Here is a 21,404-nt window from a genome sequence, read left to right as displayed (position 1 = left end):
CTCACTCGTATCCACCCCATCGGCGCAAATGGGCAGCCTTATGGGGAAGAAACGTGGAGGCTAACAAAGAGGGTTCAGCTTAAGTTAAGGACAACGCAGCGAGCTATGGAAAGAAAAATGATAGGTGTAACGTTAAGAGATCGGAAGCGGGTGGACTGGGTCAGAGAACAAACGTGAGTTAATGACATCCTAGTTGAAATCAAGAGGAAGAAGTGGGCTTGGGCTGGGCATGTAATGTGAAGGCAGGATAATCGGTGGTCCTTAAGGTTAACGGAGTGAATACCAAGAGAAGGCAAGCGTAGCAGGGGCAGCAGAAGTTAGGTGGGCGGGTCAGATGAAGAAATTTCCGGGAATACGGAGGCCCAACTGGCGAAGGACAGGGTTAATTGGAAAGACATGAGAGAGGCCTTTGGCCTGCAGTGGGCGTAGTCAGGCTCATGATGATGATGATGATGAGTATAAGCTGAATATCGAGCAGAGGCCGGAAAGTTGTTTCACTCGCGTTGATGCTGATCGTCATAATGCCAAATTTTCTGCTGGCAGTCATTTCTGCTCAATGGAAGACTAGAGTAGCTGCAAGGCCTATAAAATTTTCTTTCGTTTAGACACATTTTATGAGAACATCGTAGTACATCTACTTGTACGACCAAAATAGCTCTATCGAGATGACTGGCGTGAAAGGATCAGACGAAGGGTAGAGAAAAGACAAACACATGCATGTACTGCCAGCACGAACACGAATTCATAGACAAAAATTGGCTGCTTTGTGTTCGGTATTATTCATCTCTTACTCTTGTTTATCCAAAACGTCGACGAGTATCTATCAGCATTTAGGTCACCAGCGGGATACCCGTAAACACTTTAGGGTGTAAACCTGTTGCGCCGCCAGCGCATGGAATGCGACATGGCCAATGGAACCTTCTCAGTGCTCTTAAGAACATCGCGGACATGACGGCAGCAGAGAGTGTTATCAAGATTGCCCCAGTTGGCCGTATACCTGTAACGGCCCCGTCATAATAGTCTCTAGTCTTCTAGTAAAGCTTTATAAGGCAGCGCATAGGACGTCTATGGTCAACGTCCTCTCGAAAAAGCGCCACTGGGTTCCTGGTATCAGGGTTTGTGACTTCGTACTTGTCACGCTTATCTCTGCTCAGTCATTGTAAAGAGAGACTGCTTGTGTTAATGTAAAAGCGGTAGGCAATATATGTTCAGAGCTTAATGCGTATGTGCAATCTATTTTTTAAACAGCGTTCTGTTTGCATCTGTATCCGTATATCAGTTGTAAGAAGGAGCAAAATGTAATCATGCAATGATGGAGCCGCTCAATGTAGCGAGTTTTCATGGAACCCTTGCGAGTGGATAGAAGCTGTTTGTGAAGCCAATGAAGTACCTCTCGTTTTCAGGATTTAATCTGAGCTGGAAATGATTGCAGTTCAAACAGAACTCCTCAGCTAATTACCATGACAATTCGCTGCATGGCGTTGACTTTTCTGCGGGCGACTTTTCAAGGTAATTTTAAAAGCAGCTGAAGATATTACCACGAAATCAGTGATGGTGCCGATATTTGCAGTCCTTCTCGGTAGATATGCAGGGCTTTCTCGTAAGTGGAAGCAAAAAAAGAATCACTTTATAAAACGCAACAAAAAAGATGGAGGTGGCAAAGTTCTGCGGTGCTCTCAACAAGCGTTGTCTGGTGCTGTAGGTTTCTTTTCTCACTCGCAATGAAATGTTTAATAAAAGGTAGAATACCTGAGTTTTAATGCGCGAACAGGTTCGGATGATAAAGAATGCATTTAATGAAACGTATTTTTTTTGTACATTATGGCTGAAATTTTGTGAGTGTGTAAGTGTATGCCGTGGTTTAAAAGCTAAATTTTATTGCCAATTTCTGGTATTTTCCTCAAATAAGGGTTTCAGTATACCCTCAGATTTTCACCCTTCTCCCGATAATGGAACAGAGTTAGTGTCTGCAGCGCTAGCGTCTCATTGTTGTTCGTAAAGAAATTGAAATCCCTCTCTCTTAGCGTGTAACTCTGATTTTTACGTATGCCTAGTGTTCTCTATAGAATGTCCAAATCAAAATGCAACATTTACGATACAAGACCATTAACCTACATGCGCACTTTTAGTAGCAAAGAAACAAACTCCGACCTAGCAATGATCAGAGCCAAATGCTGGCCTTCTCATTGGCATTATTGGCGTAGATTTGATAGTCAGCTCCCCGAAAGGCAACTCACACTGGGGCTATGGCACGATAAACTCCATGCTGATTTTTGTCCTAATCATGCTTTCCCGAAAGCTTATATTGGAGTGCTGAGTATAACGGCTCGAAATAACCGAAAAGCTACGACGTGCGCTGTAGAACAGGGCTCCATATTAATCTAGAACGCTTGGTGTTCATTTCGCGGGCTGATATCAAAAAGCACACGCACGTTTTTGTACTCAACCCCTTTAAACATAAGCTGTTGCTACCCAGACATTCCTGAGGCATGGGATAAGCAGCGGAATGCCAAAGCCAGTGTGCTACAGAGGCGAATGTTGCTGCGACCTCATCAACGATATCAATTCGATAGTATTTAGGTGTCGTCAGCTAGGTTCGGTTTCTTCCAAAACCAAATATATAATTCCGCGAGATTGGTCACGTGACTTGTGACGTCATCGCAACCTGCCTACCGTAGCATATGGCAGGTGAGCTTCTAAAATATCATAGTTGGCGCACCCCTAATAATTCCTCAGGACCCCAGAAGTTTTGGAATCAGGCGCAGCCGAGACAGTGGGTTTATGTTAATTAGTGGGTGGATTAAGGTGGATTATTGGTTTGGTTTATTATAATCTCATATGATCATCATATAAAAAATAATCAAACATTCTAAAAGTTTATGACTCCTGCATACAATATAAGAGCAATGGAACCGGTTCGAAACGGAATTTTGGCAGGAAAATTGCATAAGGAACATTAGAGGCTCATTCTGGGCAGCATAGGAAGCAAAGTATTCACTACCGCATTTTCTTCCATGAGGGTCATGTAACGAAGACCACAAGCTTTTTCATGTGCAGCCAGAAAGTATACGAATCAAATAACACCTTCTTTTGCACTCTGCTTACTTTCATTCGAATAGTCCACGTGCATGCACGGTGCGAAATGTGCCGATCTATAAGGAATATGTCCCAGCAGAGACCGGATATCATAGCGGCTTGTCTTATAAAATCCGAACAGCTTGCGCAATTAGGCGGCTCGCTTGTTTTTCGGAGCGGATGTGGCTAATTTCCTGAGAACAGATCCTGCTGCTACTGGAGGAGAGCGGAAGCGCTTTATTTCGTTCTTTAAAACTGTTGATGCCCTGCTCCGCACACACAACAACAAAGAAGCGCCTGTGGCTTGTTAGAGCACTTGATAGTGCACCGGACGCCTTTTTCCAGGCCCCCTGCGGTAGTCCTTTTTGTGAGCCGTCATTACGGAGTGAAGTCAATGTTGCCACTTATCGGCTGGACAAGCAATTACTGACTCGCTATATATAAAGGCGCATTGTGACCCTTTATTCCAGCATTTGGAGAGCGTTCTTTGGAAAGACCAGTTGAGTGTGCGGTTCACATATTAAGACCAGAATATGCGCGTGTTCTTCGCGTGAATGATGTTAGAAATGCATGTGAATCTCTTTGCAGGTCCGAGATCGCTATGGCACGTGTGGAAGTGTTGGCTGCTCTTTTCTTGGCGCTTGGAGTTTCAACAGTCCGCTGTACAACACAGGGTGAGGCATTAAGCTTTCAGTGTTTCTACCTCAAAAGCAGAGTAGTGTAACACACAGCAGAGGTCATCATACAAAACACAAGGCAAATATTCTGGTTCAGATATTACTAAATATCTTAAAGAGCCAGAAAAGTTGGGATTCTTTTCGAAGGGCATTCGATTCGGATTTCGTGCCGTCAAATTTAAGAGAAATTTGTTTTTAGATTATCCGTCGGTAACCCAAGAATGCCGTATAGTGAAATATCTTCAAATAAACTTGCCTTTTAATGTTAACGTCACGTTTATTCACACTGAGACTTCTGTCTTGTCCAAATTTTTATGACAGCCATCGCTTCGTAATGTATCGCAGATCCGTATAACATACTTCTCGGCATGCAGCTGCCCAATCAAGTCCGGCGGCGCACGGTAGCTTAGTTGCTGGCCTCTGTCTCAGCACCGTGTAGATAGGCTCCAGCCAGTAGTCATCACCGCCGGTCACGTGACAGCATTGATAGTCCGATAACTAAGTTACTGATGGTTACACGCGCTCAGAGTGCCATCATGGCAATCACCATCTGCCAACAGAGCACTCGGTGAAAAAAAATATGTGCTCCTTTTGCCCCAGCCAACATTACGGTTGTTACTCTTTTGCCGATGTTTAATTCTGAGGGCCCATCATTGGGTCCTGAGGTCATCTCCTTGCCTTTATGCCCTGCATCTCACGCGGCGGGATCATTTTGAAGACCGAGACGAAGCAAGAGGCCGTGTCGTCTCCCATGAGGCTATCGGAAATAAGAGGCGTCTACATCGCATGAGCATACAATTATTGCGGAGCGGCAGCTGGAGGTAGAAGAAAGCCTCCGTGTACGAAAGCGTCTGCAGTAAAGTAACCGAGGAACGCACCGATTGAACCTCCATCACCATTCCAGAATTAGCGCCTTAAATGTAGCATGCCTCGCAGCTTGAAGACGCTTCGGACTTGCCTTCGTTGTGTGGCAATAGCATTATATGCCTGATCGTGAAGAAACTTTTTTGTCGGTCATAAAACTCGGTGATTGACTGCAGGGCAGTAACTTCTCTAAAGCGGATATCTCCCATTGGCTAGAGGAAACAGATCTCACCAGACCGAATATTTCCTATTTGTTGGAGGGAAGGGACGTCACCAAATAAATTTGACGTCTATTCCGCTAAAGAGATCAAAAATCAACAGCGCCTACTGCTATCGGATTGCCAACACAAACTGTAGTTAGGTCCCGCTGTAAAATATATGTGGTCTGATAGTGTAAGTATCGAGCCTCGATCTAGTGTTGCCTTAGCGTCCTCCAAAATGCGCACAGTTTTCAGTTATTTTTAGCCACGAAAGTTGTTTACGCCTCCCTTCCTGACGGATTTACAGCCTAAAGTGCCAACATCTGGTTACGTAATATAAGAGACACCGACATGCGGTGACGTGATTAGCGCCAGACACATAACCGCACTCTCGTTGCGACCATTGGGAGCCTTTATTGACACAACGTAAACTTGTCATAGGTCTTTACTTCTGGTCTTCATTGTTAACAAGTAAGAACCGAAAAAAAAAGCCCAATTGACTGTGTTTAGCACTTTGCATCATCATCATCATCATCAGCCTGAATACACCCACTGCAGGTCGAAGACATCTCCCATGTCTCTCCAATTAACCCTGGCCTTTGCCAGTTGCGGCCACCGTCGTCCCGCAAATTTCTTAATCTCATCCGCCCACCTAACTTTCTGCCGCCCCCTGCAACGCTTGCCTTCTCTTGGAATCAACTCCGTTACCCTTAAGGCCCAGCGGTTACATTGCCTTCGCATTACATACCCTGCCCAAGCCCACTTTTTCCTCTTGATTCTCACGCCGATCTCTTAACGTTACACTTATTTTCTCTCCATAGCTTGCTGCGTTGTCCTTAGCTTAAGCTGATCCCTCTTTGTTAGCCTCCACGTTTCTGCCCCATATATGAGCACCGGTAAGATACAGCTGTTGTATACTTTTCTCTTGAGGGATATTGGTAAACTGCCATTCATGATCAGAGAGAACCTGTCATATGCGTTCTACCCCATTCTCCACTCATCAGCTGTCACTACCTTCCCTTAATAGACATATTCTCTTACTACTTCCAGCACCGCGCCATCAATTGCGAACTGCTGTTCTCTTGTTAGACTGTTTAATATTACATTGGTTTTATGCATGTTAATTTTTAGCCCCACCGTTCTGCTCTGAACACTGTAAACTGTCCTCATGCTTTAACATCTGCGGTGTCATTCACACACCACAAGCGTATTCTATAGGGGAGCTGAATTGGACTGCCTAATTCATTGCCTCCCCTGTTGCCAATAATATTCTGCACTTTTTTGCGATATCATTCAGGTTATCATCCTGAAAAATCCGTCCGGTTTCTCTGTAACAAAATTCCTTGATTGGTCTACATAGTCATGACGTCATCAGAGCCATTACATTTTTAAAGTCTGACCACTAGGTACTCCTCAGGTTTCTGAGAACTACCTTCCCAAGGACCAGTGTTCATTGCGTTATTGTATGAAATTATACTAGCTCAACTCACTTTTCTATCTTAATTTACCAACCAACCAAAACCAGCACACTAACACACTCACTAGTGCATCTTATTCCGCCCACTAATCCGCCCTCATCGACCCAATAATCCTCACTAGTTCACCTTAATTCATATTTGGAGTCTGATTCGAGAATTTTGAGGCTTTTATGGACCAAGTGGGGGTGAGCCAACTTGCAACTGCTATCACAATTTCTTACAAAAAAATGTACTTAACAAAGCCTGAAGTTTTTGATCGTGTTTTAGGTGCGAAGAAACTTTTTAATCTGAAATTTGCATTCATTTTTACAGGCTGTGACTTCTCAGGTATCGACGTAAGTGAAGCGCTCGAAAAGGTTCTGGCAAAGTTGCCAGAACATTTCCATGTCGGAGATCAGGACTTCAGAACAGTTTTCCCTGGCTTTGAAGTGGGTGGTCTCAACGTGACTGGTATGAACCGAATGAGCCGGTACGGACCTCTGATTCCATATTGTATCAAAGGAAACCGCATGCTGCAAGTCGACCTCATCACCATTGGCGCTCCAATATTCAACGTTCCCTGGCGGTGGTGCTCCGGAGAAAAGGGCGTTTTCTCATTCCGCTTCGAACTTCTCCGCTTCACAGCACAATTTCTCGTTAACAGCGCGGGCGCCCCTGGTGAAGACGCGACACTGATCCTGCAAGGTCCAAATGTGCCAGTTTACGCATACGATGCCCACCTCTTCGTGCGCGGTTTTGGAAAAATTGATGGCGTGGTGAATGAAGTGCTCACCAAGTTCATTCCACCTCACCTCTTTGTCGAGATGTTCTTCCCTTATTTTAACCATGCTCTGCAAAGGGCTCTCGAGTGAGACTACGCTGGAAACTGGAATACAGTTATGGCTTATGTGAAGACGACACCCGTCGCCATTTCCAAAAGGTGCCCTGTCTCCTGCATATCATCATGCCACGACTTCTAGAAGTCCAAAGAACTGGTCTGAAAGAAATAAAAGCTTCCTAACGCTAACCCCTCTCGGCAGTACGTCCATTCCGGCACACATAACATGCATTCATTACATAGTGCTATATTACCTTCAGGAATTCTCTAGAAATGCACTTTTAAAAATGAGAAAGGAGGATTTTTCTTTGTTTTGTCCGAAGGTCATAGTGACTGCTTATTTCAGGGAACAAAAATAGACACGGCACTTTTTAATCGTGCCGTTAATAGGGCACCGGATTAGGTGTGTCCGCAACATTTTTATCAGGACTGTTACGAGTGTACTATTTCCGTTTAAGGCAAGTGCTTTCAGCACCTCGCTCTTTTACTTTGGCAACTAGTCTTCTACGACTCGTGTCTGATAAACACTCTTTCTACGGCTGCAGTCGGGAATTCGTACAAGCCAGAGCTGTTAGGCGCAAACTTTGCAACCTAAGAAACGAACTTGAATGCTCCCCTGCATTCAAGTAAACGTTGCAGAATGTGCAAAGTGGCCATAAAGGTAAGTGGTGCATGAAACCTTAATTGAATTATTGTTCAACTCTTATACAACCAGAAAGGTAGGTGGTGCATGAAACCTTAATGGAATCATTATTCAACCCTTATACTGTCTATTTTTTTCGCCTGTTTTCTTAAGTGAACAATGCAATGGGTCATAAATGGGCAAAAAAGCTAAGATGTCTTGTCGACGGTGGGGACGGCTCGTTATAATTATATCCAATATGGGCATTGAAATATAACTTACTGTAGCGTTCAGCTAGCGTTAGCCGATGTTTAAAAAAGATACCGCTAAACGTTATGTGTAACAAACTTCCAACATCCTGAGCATCTCAGAGTTTATTTAGAGTTTATTGAATTTAATATTTCAATTTCAAAAAAAATTCAGCTAAAGCGTTCTTGGCTAAAATTTTAGTGTCGCACAGCAAATCGTTGTGGAGCATGAAGTTGTGAAACATCAAGTTGTGAATTTTAATTTTGATGCTAGCAATAAATTAGTTTTTTTCGCTGTGAAAGATAAACTCGGTAATTGTGAAAAAAAAAACTACGTGGCCATGGGCTCTTGCGTGCCTTCCGCGTTTTCAAGCGTGGAGTTCAGGAACGCAGTCGTGCTTTATGGCGGCGCAAATATGACACAAAACAGGGTGGAGCTGGCGCTGAAGGCAACTTGAAAAGAACTCCAGCCACCAGGCTGCGTTCAGTGCGGAAAAAAAGGGGCCAGTCTGGTCCTCGGTAGCGGTACGCAGAGAGAAAAACTAAGCATCGTTCCTAGCCGCACCGCGTTTCTGGTTCGGCGTCGTGCACCTTGTTTTGAAATTGTGCGAATATTGATTTGGCTCTCAAATTTGTAACTTTTTTCCTCCTCGACAAACCAAATGCCTGGCCGACTAATAGGAACGCTGCTTAGTGTTTCGACCTCTATATCGCTACTGATAACAAACGCGCCCGTTATTTTTCGCACTGAACGCAGCCAGGTCGGAGGTGTTACTTTCAGATTTGCCACCACAGCACACAACATGTGCTTTCTTGTTTACAGAATGTGACCTCTCTGGTATCGACTTTGGCTACGCAGTGCAAAGGGCTCTCGTAAAATTGCCAATATGTTTGCGCTGGGGATATCTGGAATTCACACCATCATTTGCTGGCTTTGAAGTCGGTCTTTCAACTTGACCGGTATGTACCGAATAAAGCGTACGCCTCAGTAATACCGCCGCCGCGATGGCTCGGTGGTTTTGTCGCTCAGCTGCTGACCTGAAAGACAGGAGTTCGATCCCGGCCGCGGAATTCGAATTTCTATGAAGGCGAAATTCTAGAGGCCAGTGTAGTGTGCGATGTCAGTGCATGCTAAAGAATCCAAAGTGGTCGAAATTTCCGGAGCCCTTCACTAAGGCGTCCCTCATAGCCTGAGTCGTTTTGGGACGTTAAACCCCCATAAACCATAAACAAAACCACCCGGCCGTCTTTGCTTAATTGACGTAGGAAATACAGAATCACACTGCCGTGTTTCTCGAAAAATTTGCAACTATATTGCCCATTGTAATTAAGAAAGAAACCTGGTTTTATTATCGTGGAAACCCGAAGAGGATTTTAATTGCACAATGCTTTTCATTCTATTCTAAAGGAGGTACTCTACACAATTTTCTGTGGTTCCATCATCATGAGCGCGAATATTTAAAACTTAGCTCGCAGGTCATATTCACACTGATTATACCCGGCAACACGCAGACTGGGAACACACTATAGGCAAATATATACAGCCGTATGTTCCGACTAAGAAATGGGGGTGGTTCAGGACGAAGAACCAAAGCTGGGGGTTGGGATCTGGAGTTTTAGAAAAGGGGTTGAGGGCTCATGACAAGCCATGTGTTGAATGTGGACTTTTGCTATCTTGCTGGATGATGCTGTGAGGGCGCGTTCTTAAGCCAATGTTCATTGCAATTGCTTTCAATTGATGATAAAAGCCTGGGAATAGTTAGAAAATCATCTGCATGGGTATCACCTCACAGGTCATGGACGGATCACCCTTGCTCACCGGTCGATGGCAGTTTAAGGTCACGGGTGTGTTACCACTTCAACGTGGATTGGCTGCCAGTTGTCCAAGATGGGGATTTGTGAGCTGCAATCCGGAAGGATGTCCTGTCTCTGCTTATAGCGTGACTTTTCGAAGGAGGTTGTTTGGAAGTAGCACATTATTTCTACTAAATGCGCACCCTTATCTGAGGCTCCTCTTGTGAGCCTGCTCTCGCCACCAGGCGGGATGGAAATTGAGTTAATCCGTCTTGGCTGTTATTTTCGTTGGCGACAAAAAGAACCCAGAAGAAGAAGCCTTTTGCAGCAGTGCACGCTGCCCAGATCCAAAGCATACCCTAATTTTCTGGATCACGTAAAAGGCAAAATGATGTTGCTGGACAGCAGATTACTCATCAATAAAATATAGGCTGTTGTCAGCCTATCAGGAGACCCTGCTATGCATATGATGCAGGCATCTTTAAAGCAATTGAGCTCGAATGCAGTTCCTTCTAGTAAACTTGCTTTAATTAGCATCACCATACTGTTATGTGTTCGCGTAGGGGAGGATAAGTAGCATTCTCTGCAACAACGTCTTACGCCTATCGTAAAAATATCAAAGCGTCCATGACTTGCTTCCTTACTTATTTTGTTATTCGGCCCTCCTCTCGTATGTGCCACATTCTAGTGGTCTATATGAGGCAGCATCTTCGGGTCCCCTTTTCATATTTTTCATTAGTTTTTTAGCGTCATACTTTTGGTTTTAGACATTGCGATCGAAGCAAATTGATTCAGCTCCATGTTTTTCACAGCTCTTAGGTGGCGGACAAGGGTTAGTCAACAAACAATACGTTGAACTTTTTGTATGCGCGTTTATTTTATGCATCTAAGGTGGGTAACCAAACGCAAATAGGCCCACAGGCATTCAAGAAACTACAAATAGAGGCGTTCCATATCGAAAAGAAAGGGCCGGACTGCGTCAGCAGCCCTTCGGTGAAGATGTACTCTAACGAGTATAACTTTTTAGACAGCCTGATCTGATGCAAGCGTGTGGATTTTTTGCGTGTCATTCGCATGAGTGTTCTGGTGATTATGTTCTTGAAGGAGAAGGGAAATGTACAAATATGTGCGATCGAATCTTGAATAAACCAGTTGAGAGTAGCGCTTGTCCCGTTTGTCTTCTGTCCCTTGTCAGTTTTTGTCGCGCTACAAACATCCCCTCAAGCAAGTACAAGTTAAAATCTCCCCAGAGCAGGGCCTGACTGCACATTGCGGACGCATTCAAGCATGATTCCTCTTTCTCAAATAGCGTATCGATGGTGTGTTGATGAAGGAACTTCACACCTCTACGCTTTTAAGTGCGTTGTCTGTAAAGCTTCACATTAAAATTTCCAAATCGCCTGTGGCCTAAGAAACGCCGGGGCAAAGTCGGCACAATAATCTTCGGAGCATTGAATAAATAAGACATGAGAAGCACCGATTTGCTGTACGTGAGAATGTCCTCAAGGGTGCTCTGTTGAAAATTGTGAAGATGATCTATGTACATTGGTCCGAGTGGTGCCCGTGTGCCTTGTAGGCTGTTGTACCCATTGCTGGGCTCCTCTGGGCGCTATCGTAGCTTTAAAGTTTGCTGCAGCGCTTAGTGCCCGGTGCATCTGCCCGGTGCGCGCAGGTAGAAACCATAGAGTGCTAGCTCGACCGGCTATCTGGCTAAGTCGTAAGGATTCATATAAGGATTCACGGGCAAGTGTACACAGCAGTTTGTGTGTCATGTGTTACATCTCGCTGAGAAGATACTGATGTCCCATCAAAGGATGTCGGCTCCCGTGTCAATGTCACAGCGAAGACCACGGAAACGTTCCTTTTGCCGACATGAAATTCCAGACCTGTCTTGCTCGAACAGGCTGCAAAATACTCTAGAGGACGTTTCCTGAGGCTAGATAATTTTTATAATGCCTTGTCTGTACTCATGAGTCCACCGGTATAAGAGGCTGCAGCGGGCAACCTGGTAAGAAAACTGTTCCATTCAGGGAAATGAACCATGTGGCCTACTGTCAGAAATTTCGATTGGTGCATTTTCGCTCTATTTTAGTGTCGGCCAGCTAGCGAAAACACCGTTCTGGTTACATTGACAGTGTCTGAATTTGCTGGCCTTTCCTACCAGTGTGTACATTCATGCATCATATGTGTTGGTCACCTGGCACCCAGATTTTCATTTGCAAAGGAGACATCGGTGGTGTTTAATAACACTGGAATGGAGACATTTACTGATTGAGAATTTTAACAGTCCAGAAAGCACAAGTTCGTGACACTTGGAGCTAAATCTCTGCTCACAAAACTTGATTACGGTACCGGTGCCTGTAGCGTTCAATTTTTTAGAAAATTGCGTAGTCCAGAACGTGTACAGTCGTGAGTCTCACTCAGTTTAAGCCATTGAATAACTAAAGAAAAAATATCAGACGCGCTTTGTGAACGCATCGAGCCCGGAGACAAGGCGATGTTCAACAAAAGAACTAGATATATGTTTGCTTTTCTTTCTACAGCTTCATTTCGCACCACTGCGGCTGTTCAGCAAAGATTTTGAAGTGATAGTTTCTTTTTGCCCGACTTGCACTTACTTCAAAGTTGACAGCGGTTTACAAGAGAGCTATATGTCATCCAAGCAAACATCCTTTTTGCTCATTTCCAGCACAGTAAATTTTGGTGCCATTGTTTTTGCAACCGGAGAAAAAGAGGGCACCGAACAATGTAACCTGGCACGCCAGGGCTATTCCGACGGGCCTTCCACGCTTTCTCTCTGCGACCCGTGCGCGGAATACTAGCGTCCTGACGCAAGCAAACCACGGCACAACGCTGAAGGCCCTTCATTCCGTCCGCACCCACACCGTTGGCAGAGGCCGGACGTCGCAGCCATCCTTGACTCCGGCACGTGGCCGTAAACGCCGGTGTGTAACGCCTTCCGTGTACCCACTTTTACACCGGCTTGCACAATCCAATGTCGGAAAACGTGCGAACTTATTTTGCAGTTGCTTCTTTCGCGCACGTGTTGTTGGATAGCGTGGCGCGCGATTTTCCACGCCCCTCTCTTTCGGTGTCATTCTTTTTGCTTCATATAGGAGCGGCGCCGCGCCCACACAGTGCAACGTGACTGGCCCCAAGCTTTACGCCATCGTTTATTTCTTGCTCTGCACGGTTTCGGCTGTGGTGAGTTGAATTCTATTGCTTGTCCTTCTTTAACCAGGGCCAGTGCAGCCGATAGAGAAAAGTATATAACAGCTGTAACTTACCGGTACTCACCTATGGGGCAGAAAAGTGACGGCTAACAAAGAGGGTTCAGCTTAAGTTATAGACACCGCAGCGAGCTGTGGAAGGAAAAATGGTAGGTGTAACGCTTAGAGATCGAAAGCGGCCAGAGTGGGTGAGGGAACAAAAACCGGTTAATGACATGGTAGCTGAAATCAAGAGGAGGAAATTGGCTTGGGCAGGGCATGTAATGCGAAGGCAGTATAGCCGCTGGTCCTTAAGGGTAACGGATTGGAATCCAAGAGAAGGAAACCGTAGCAGGGGGCGGCAGAAAGTTAGGTGGGCGGATGAGATTAAGAAAATTGCGAGGATACGGTGGCCGCAACTGGCAAAGGACAGGGTTCATTGGAGAGACACGCGAGGGGCCTTTGCCCTGCAGTGGGAATAGTCAGGCTGATGATGATGCTGAAGCCGAGACAGGCTCAGCCCAAAGGGTCACGCATTGAATTACATTTGTCATCCTGCGCGGTGAATGTCGCGTATCTGTTTCAAAACAAATACTTCGCGTTGCTCCACGCCTTTGCTTGTGTTGTGGCATGTATTTTGTTGTAGCGAAAGTAAATGGTATAATTAAACGAAAATCGATGCGGTATCCAACAGAACATATCATCTCGGAAAAAGAACAAAAAAAACCTTATTTTCCTGAGGTAAGACATGATGTTGGGCTAGTCGGTTCATGGTTAGAGCGAAACAAAACTGCGCGAAGACGACGGGACAGAAGAAAGGCACGAATACACACACACAAAGCGCAGACTTCCAACTGACTTTATTTTGTAAAAGCAGGGTGCTTATAAAGGCAATCACAGCAAACTAGGAGACAAGCAGAAGCAACGTGCGAACGGCAATGACAGAGTAAACAAGACCACGTGTGAATTACGACGCATGAAAAGTTCGAATGTGTCCATCTAAGAAATTGATTTCCTGAAATGAAAGAGATAAAGAAGGAGCGCTAACACACTTATCACCCCTTTTAGAAATGAAAAAGGCCTCGATAACTTCTCTTTCGGTTTTTGTTTTGGCCTTTGAAAGGAACTTTGTTTTTTCCAGGTAAGGAGAACAGTTTTTGGAGTCGCAGCTCTTACAGTGCAGGGGTAGATTGCTGCCAGTGCCACTGCTAAGGGATCGCCTGTGCTCTAAAGCGCGTTCATGAAAACAACGGCCAGTCTTACCTATGTAGGAACGACCGCATGACAAAGGTATTTCACTAAAGAACTAGTTTGCTGTGATTGCCTTTATAAGCACCCTGCTTTTACAAAATAAAGTCAGTTGGAAGTCTGCGCTTTGTGTGCGTGTATTCGTGCCTTTCTTTTGTCCCGTCGTCTTCGCGCAGTTTTGTTTCGCTCTTTCCTGAGGTCTTTCGTTCTCAAGTAAACCGCCAGCTGAATGCATAATTGCCTATTATTTATTCGCATCATCAAATATCATTAATGGCAAGAGCTACGGAAGAGAGCTGCTCCAGGAATATGAGCCGAAAATCGAAGTGCATAGAGGCAGTTACAACTCCTAGTGAGTTTTATTGGTGATCAGAGTATCAGTGGCTGTGATGACAGAGAAGCTGTTGCAGGATTGGTTCTAGTGAGTCGTCTATGAATGGAAATATTATAATAAATTATACTCTCTGCGTAAAGGAAAACCTAATTTCTGAAGGAATAAGAATGCGAAATTGCGAATCAGATTGCACAGTACACATCTGATTTTTGTTTGCACACTAAAACTATTAATCTTTCGAAAATGGGCCAATGGCGAATTTTTTTTACCAAAACAAAACTCAAGCACTATGTATGTTTCTCTTCGTGATAGTGCGACTAGACAGGAAAATTTTCATAAATTGAAACTCATAAATTTATTTTCTCCGATCAAAGAAGTTAATATATTATATGGCACAATCTCACGCTATTTTGTGTGCTCCAGCTTGAAGTGCAACTGTATGCAATGTCAGCTTTAAAGCCTCCAAAGATTTCTACAGATATCAACTTAAATACCTGACTAAGCAATTTGCGTTGTTTCAAATATAATGAGCGCTTACGAAGACAACATATTCTGCAGAGTTATTTCTTATGGCTCGCAGCAGGTGAACGAATGAATGTTAAAGATTACAGTGGTTTTCGAAATAAGCAACAATTGATTAGGAATGATGTGCATCGGTGAGGCGTTATACCATTTTGATAGTGCGCTACGATCAGATTTCAAAAAAAAGTCGGGCACAGTAGTTATGCCTGAATGAATCACGTGATCTGTTGCGAGGAAACTTAAAGGCATAAAGATAAAACACACAATCCAGGTCGTTCACATGCCAACGGCACAGCTATGCGGCATATTTCAATGTACTATATATTGATGAGAACTGCCCACTCTAGGCTTTACAAACTAAGTGATTTAAAAAAACTACACAGAAGTAAAAGACGAGGATTATGCAGTTTTATTTTAGGTTTTAATTCTGTGGCTTCACCGGCCTTGGCATCCGCAGCTGCAATACAGACAGTGGAACTGATTAAAAAAAAAAACTATATGAAAGCGAACCAAGTATTGCATTAATTGAGCAGTCATTGCAAAAACACTGCTTCCTAATCGCTTCAGGGCCTCCTTATAATTCTACTTGTGATTAAAATGAACTAAATACATCAAACATTATTAGCTGATTTCCAGATTTAGACCAACATACTACCTCGAATTTAATTCTATCTTAGCTCTTCGCTCCCTGGATAGAAAACTTCTATAGCAATGATTTTTCGGGATCAGATCCACATAACAAAAAAAAAAACAAACTTGTGAGGGCCAACGAGTAAAGGAGAGCCTGAAGACTATTACCACTTCCCTTACCTGAAAAAAGCAGAGCTCAGGAAGCTTGTACTCTACCAGTACGCACTTGGTACGTCGTGAATTGCGGACTAACAAAAAAGCTCTAAATTCTATGCACTAAGTACCCTGTAGCGGGCACAAATATTAAAATAAAAAATTAATGTTAAGGAGCAAACATCGAAATAAGGGAAGCACAACCTGGAATTCAGACACTGATCCATATCTTGACAGTTACCAGTGGCTTTATAAGCCGTTAAAAACTTACAAAGCAAGGCCCGTTCAAGAAATAATGAAATTTGAAACATTCGCGCATGGCACGTATAATGCTTCTTTGAATTTTACCTTTACTCTTCATGCCTTTTTGCTTTCCTACCGGACTACAAAAGTTTCCAGAGTATTCTTGCCAAGGGCATTCTTTTTTGTTGTGGTTACGTACGTGCGATATATGGAAATAATAGGTGATCTACGCATTCTTTCAGAAGGGAAGAAACGAAGGAAAGAAAAAGAAACATGGCCCGCAATGTGCTGCTTACTACTGTCGCACTCCTCTTCACACAGAGAGAAACAGCGCATGCGGTAGCAGGTGCGTGTCAAAAAACTTCTGTACATTTGTAAGGTTGTAGAAGAACTTTCATTCATATGTAAATGTTTGCACTAAAATAAACAGCTGTTCTGTGCACTGGCTCAAATAAGGAATTTTACGACCAAGGTGTTTTGTTGCGCACAACCAGAGGCCGAAGCTCTTCCTTCGTTTCCATAGAAGTTTGTGACATAAAAAAAAATACAAAACTTGCGGCAAAAGCGTGGGTGAAACAAGTTTGTTCTAAAAAATACGTGGACCTAATAGATCTGAAAGCTTGTCCAGAACGTTGATCGTTTAGGATTTCGTTAAGCCGGGCGCTTCAACTATGTTTATTCTCGCCTATTAAATGCATTGAAGGCAATTTTTATAAGCGTAATGAAAGTGATCTCTGAGAAGAAATTTCACAACAGTCCCCGTCCTCTGCTTTCTTTAATCGTAGTCTCAAGTGCCGTGATACATCTCAGTAATTAAATTCTAGAACCACCACATCTTTCTTGATTATTCTAATCTTTTATTGGCAGGAGGTCGGTGCCTCTTCTCGGACATAGACCTGGACGCCCTCGTAGACAACATGCTTGAGAAGATGCCAGAGGAGTGGGCCATTCAACCCGGCTTCACAAAAACACTCATCCCGGGAGTCGAAATCGGAGGCGCGAACGTCACTGGATTGCGACTCCTTCGTCGCTACGGACCTGTCCACCTGTACTGCGAGAAGGGGAACCGATACCTTCAAATGGACCTCGTAAACAGCGGAGGAGGGATTCAGATCACGTTCCCGTGGCAGTTCGCATGTTCGGGAAGTGGCGGCACTATAGGACTCGCAGTAGGCTTTACGCGGATAACACTTCCACTCAGAGTGGACGGAACGGGTGTCGACGCCAAACTGGCCTACGAAGGACCAGCCACTCCCGTGGCAATCGAATCAATACATCTGAGGCTTACCGGAGCGGGAAAACCGCTGGAGGATGCAGCCGCCATGATCGGCAAGTTAGTTCCCATTCACCAGCGGGAGGAGTGGAACCGCTTATTTTTCACAACGCTCTATGAAGTCTTCGAGAAGATTCTCTAATAACAACTCTCATTTGTGACATGCGAGTGAAGGACAGCAAGGAAGCAAAGGTGATGAGATCTGCATGTCGGCACTGACTCTCCGCCCATGTTTCAGTAGCAAAAAAGTTAAAAAATATCAAACACTCTCCAGCCTTTTGTTGATACTTCTCTCGACATGTCGAGGTTATATTTCAAGGGTTGAACATTTGGCGTCAAATTTCCGCCAAATTTCCGCCAAAGAAACTGTACTCCTTCGCCTGAAGCTGAGCGTACAGTACAGCAGAAATCCGGAGCTGGAATGAGAAGAAAAGTGAATGTTTCTGCTGTTGGAAAATTTTTTCGATAGTCCGCAATACCATAGGCTGGCCTAGCCTTCTATATATCTGACACCACTATTTAGGTCCGTTTTGTGAGATAAGACCGGCAGCCCTATCTTTATATGGCGTGCCACAGCATAAACATATAGTGGCGTTTGGTAGGTTCCTGCAATGTCAGGGGACGAAAGAAAGCATCATCAAAGCGTGCTCCCTGATAGATTTTGCATGAGATTTTGCATGGCATGTAGTTGCTTTTTCTACCACTGTTCTAATCAATTACCTTTAAGCGATAGAATGGTCACTAATAATCTGCATTGATAAACCCGAGAAATTAAAAAAATCCTCTACGCTTCTTGATTTCTGTGGCTGTTGGCGTCTGTCACATGTATAGCGATCCGCGCATTTCTTTTGCCTATATATACATATATATATACACCGACGGAGTTGAAGACAACAGAGGTGGTGAAGAAATGTAGTGTATCTTCACCACATCTGTTTTCTTCAAGTGTAGTGCCAAACTAGCCCTAGAAGCTTTCTCTGCCCTGTATGCATGCTTTTCTGATTGCACATTTCAACTCCAACCGCTTTGTAAGAGCGGTTTTTGTAGGCACTTTTGGTGCAGTAATGAGTGATATTAAAATTCGGATGATGTTATTCAGATGCCTCGTTCCTCTCTGGGGCAGTAGAATTTTAACCTTTTTAACATTTCTTCCTTGTAAGTGATAACGTATTTGCCTGGGGGTGGCCATGTCATCAAGGTATAGGGGTTGGACTACAAAATGCGTCAACTTGGGCAAGTTGGTACCTACGCGTGCTGGATGTTGCCTCGCCAAAGCGAGATTGGGTAAGCCGGCTCGACTAGTTTACCCATACAGTGATCGTTCGTTGCAGGGAAGAAAAAGCGGTGGACCTGGAGCCTCTAGCATTGCATTTTTTGCCGCGAACGGAGAGGGGTGAACAACGGCTTTTACGCTTCGGGTGGACTGTGTTTTTTTTTTTTCAGATTGATGCTTTCTACAATACAGTGCCCGTGCCGTTCACTTTTAGAATCGGGCCTTCTAAAGCGCCCAGGCCAATACGCGCTTGTAAAAAAATAAGCGTCAATTTTTGAACCCCAATAAAAAAGAAATAAACTTGAAACAAGTGCTCGCGAGTGCCTTTCAGTATTGTGATGCGGAAAGAAGGCGGCATAGTATCGCCATCTAAAGCAATTCGTGCGCTTCGTTTTCAACGCTGGTAAGCGCCACCGCATGCCGGACCACCGCGTTGACTTGTAAATAGAGGTAATAGTCATCAGTGAAATCCGTCTGTACATGACGAAACAGATGGAGAGTTTCGTTCCTTTACAAGCTTGAGGGCGTGTGCATTTGTTGAAATACGATTTAAAGAAAATCAATAGATGCTTCTGCAAACCAAGCCTGCAAATGCTCACTAACACTGTAGTTTTTGTACCTTGAGCTATCTTACTGAACACACTCTCCTTCAAAAGCTAATGTTAGCTTGGCAAGCCAAGAAAACATAGCACATAAGTTCTTGCCAGTCAAGGCAAACAATTTCTAAGGAATAACTCTTCCAAGGACGTGTGTTCTTCGGTCCTGCCAACTCAACAAGCAGGCCAATCACAATACATGCAAGAAGTCACCAAAGAAGGCATCCCACAATGATTGATTCGCTGGTTTACTGGGGCTCTAACGTCCCAAAGCGACTCAGGCTATGAGGGACGCCGTAGTGAAGGGCCCCAGAAATTTCGACCACCTGGGGTTCTTTAACGTGCACTGACATCGCACAGCACACGGGCTTGTAGAATTTAGCCTCCGTCGAAAATCGACCGCATCCCACAATGTGAAGCAGACATTGCTCTCTTTAAAATTGCACTCTGAATATTAACACTTTCAGACACGCTTTATGTGGTACTATCGAAAATAAAGCTGAAGTTTCGTGTGTGTATTTTTAGGTACCACTGGTTCGATAATTCATAATCAACGGCGCAAAAGTATTCAGTTCGCGCACGCCACAGACTTCCACGCTCGTGGAGTTGCTGCATAATTTTTCTATCATGTTCCCTTGTGTACAAACTATTATTTTTCTTACAATCTGAAGAAGTTCCAGTAACGACAACAAAGTTACAATTTGTTTCAGCAACGCATTATTTTGCGTCAGAGAAGAAAAAGGTTGCAGCAACACAAGAATACTTCTTAGGCATGCCACAGTACTTGGCGACATTGATCATTATTTATTGTACGCAAAAGTAATTTTTTTTTGTCAGCACTAAATGATTCTGCCATTCTGTCAAGAACAATTTCAGATGAATTAAGCATTCCGCATTTAGCGAAAACAGAATTATACGTTTCAAAAAAGAATGTGAAGTGTCGCATGCAGAGTCGTAGAGACGCGCCACAAAGGGTTATGCGCGGGCTTCATCTTTCCCAGTCCTCGCGGTCTTTGCGAGACTATTGAGTCTGCCAGTGAGCTTGCACACTGTGATCCGTGCCTTAAAATACCAAAGATATCGCCACCCGGGAGTAAGGCACGCCCGTAAGCGCGTTACAGATTCGATGACAGGCGCTTCCTGTCACGCCAAGCCTTACTTTCGGAAATGTCTAGACGGGATGCGCTTGACACGTGCGGCTGAAAATGCCGGTAGGATAATACGAGGAAAACAGCTAGCCGTTCATTCACCTCTCAGATTCTGTTCCTGTCGCCTCTGAAGCAATGACACATACCCACGATGAGGGATTGACCAGTTTGATGCAGATGCTAAGCACGTGTTAATTTCCTCGTCGTCTTCATTGTTCGTTATTTCGAAGCGTTCTGAACTTGCAGATCGCTTTGTAAGTAGACTTGGCACGGCTTAAGACTACTTAACCCAAGAACGGTGACCTCAACGGAGCACTGCAACCACGCCCTCCTTCGTTTATGAAATAACAAATGGCCAATCTCAGAACACCCCGAAATATGCAGCATAGAAACGGAAGGTCGTACCCCTGCTATAAGAATGATAAAGGCTGTTGCCCCCACAGCAGCTTACACATTCCCACTTTATTTGCTGGCATTGAAATGGACGCTTCAGCTTTCATGAGCTTCCAAATCTTGTTCTTTTCCTTGGAAATGGCGGAGGCGTCTTCCGAGTTGTCAAGGTCTACCGATTCTATGTGCTCTCCTAGTGCGCAGAAAACAACGCCCCTTTTTCTTGTTTAACACGACCTTCATGCGTTCATTCAGACGCCCCTCAAAGTTCCCGCTCTCGCGTATGTAACCGCGATCACTTTTAGCATAGTGTTGAGTGAACAAGGCTGCCGTATGGAAACGAACCGACCTTCTTGTGACCGAAGCCATTGGTCGGAGTTCCTTTTTTTTCTTTTGAAATAAGCTCTTCAGTGCGCCCAGTAGGCGACCAGCCTACATACCATGGCTCCAGAAGCCTGGATTATTCAGAAGCCAACCCAAATACACCCAACGCTTTTCCTGGGAAAGCAGCGTAGAGTCTGGTTCCGTAGCTCGGGGATTATCTGAAGCGGAATAAACTGAGAAAAAGAGTTATATTGCCCGGTTAGCTACCGTACACACGGGCCTGTAA

The 21,404-nt window shown here is 44.4% G+C and overlaps 2 protein-coding genes across 5 annotated transcripts; both read left to right on the top strand.

The window, feature by feature from the left end:
• Positions 1-3,438: 3,438 nt before the first annotated feature.
• On the top strand, positions 3,439-7,300 carry LOC149331336 (uncharacterized). The gene is made up of 3 exons (XM_089556460.1): positions 3,439-3,574; positions 3,664-3,749; positions 6,607-7,300. Exons 2-3 carry the CDS (start codon positions 3,677-3,679, stop codon positions 7,143-7,145), a joined length of 612 nt encoding a protein of 203 aa, XP_089412586.1. The 5' UTR covers positions 3,439-3,574; positions 3,664-3,676; the 3' UTR covers positions 7,146-7,300.
• Positions 7,301-11,406: 4,106 nt separating this feature from the next.
• Positions 11,407-19,505, top strand: LOC149331335 (uncharacterized). Of its 4 annotated transcripts, XM_089556457.1 has the most exons (4): positions 11,408-12,979; positions 14,126-14,274; positions 16,357-16,460; positions 16,982-19,505. In XM_089556457.1, exons 3-4 carry the CDS (start codon positions 16,388-16,390, stop codon positions 17,527-17,529), a joined length of 621 nt encoding a protein of 206 aa, XP_089412583.1. In that variant the 5' UTR covers positions 11,408-12,979; positions 14,126-14,274; positions 16,357-16,387; the 3' UTR covers positions 17,530-19,505. The 4 variants fall into 4 exon arrangements, with proteins under 4 accessions (XP_089412584.1, XP_089412585.1, XP_089412583.1 ...); XM_089556458.1 differs by lacking the exon at positions 14,126-14,274 and having other exon boundaries at positions 11,407-12,979; positions 16,360-16,460; XM_089556456.1 differs by lacking the exon at positions 14,126-14,274 and having other exon boundaries at positions 11,411-12,979.
• The last annotated feature ends 1,899 nt before the right edge of the window (positions 19,506-21,404 follow it).

This window comes from Amblyomma mixtum, chromosome 8, assembly GCF_055824585.1.
Source record: "Amblyomma mixtum isolate Tamu chromosome 8, ASM5582458v1, whole genome shotgun sequence".
Lineage (NCBI taxonomy): Eukaryota > Metazoa > Arthropoda > Arachnida > Ixodida > Ixodidae > Amblyomma > Amblyomma mixtum.
This window is presented reverse-complemented; position numbering and strand designations above follow the sequence as displayed.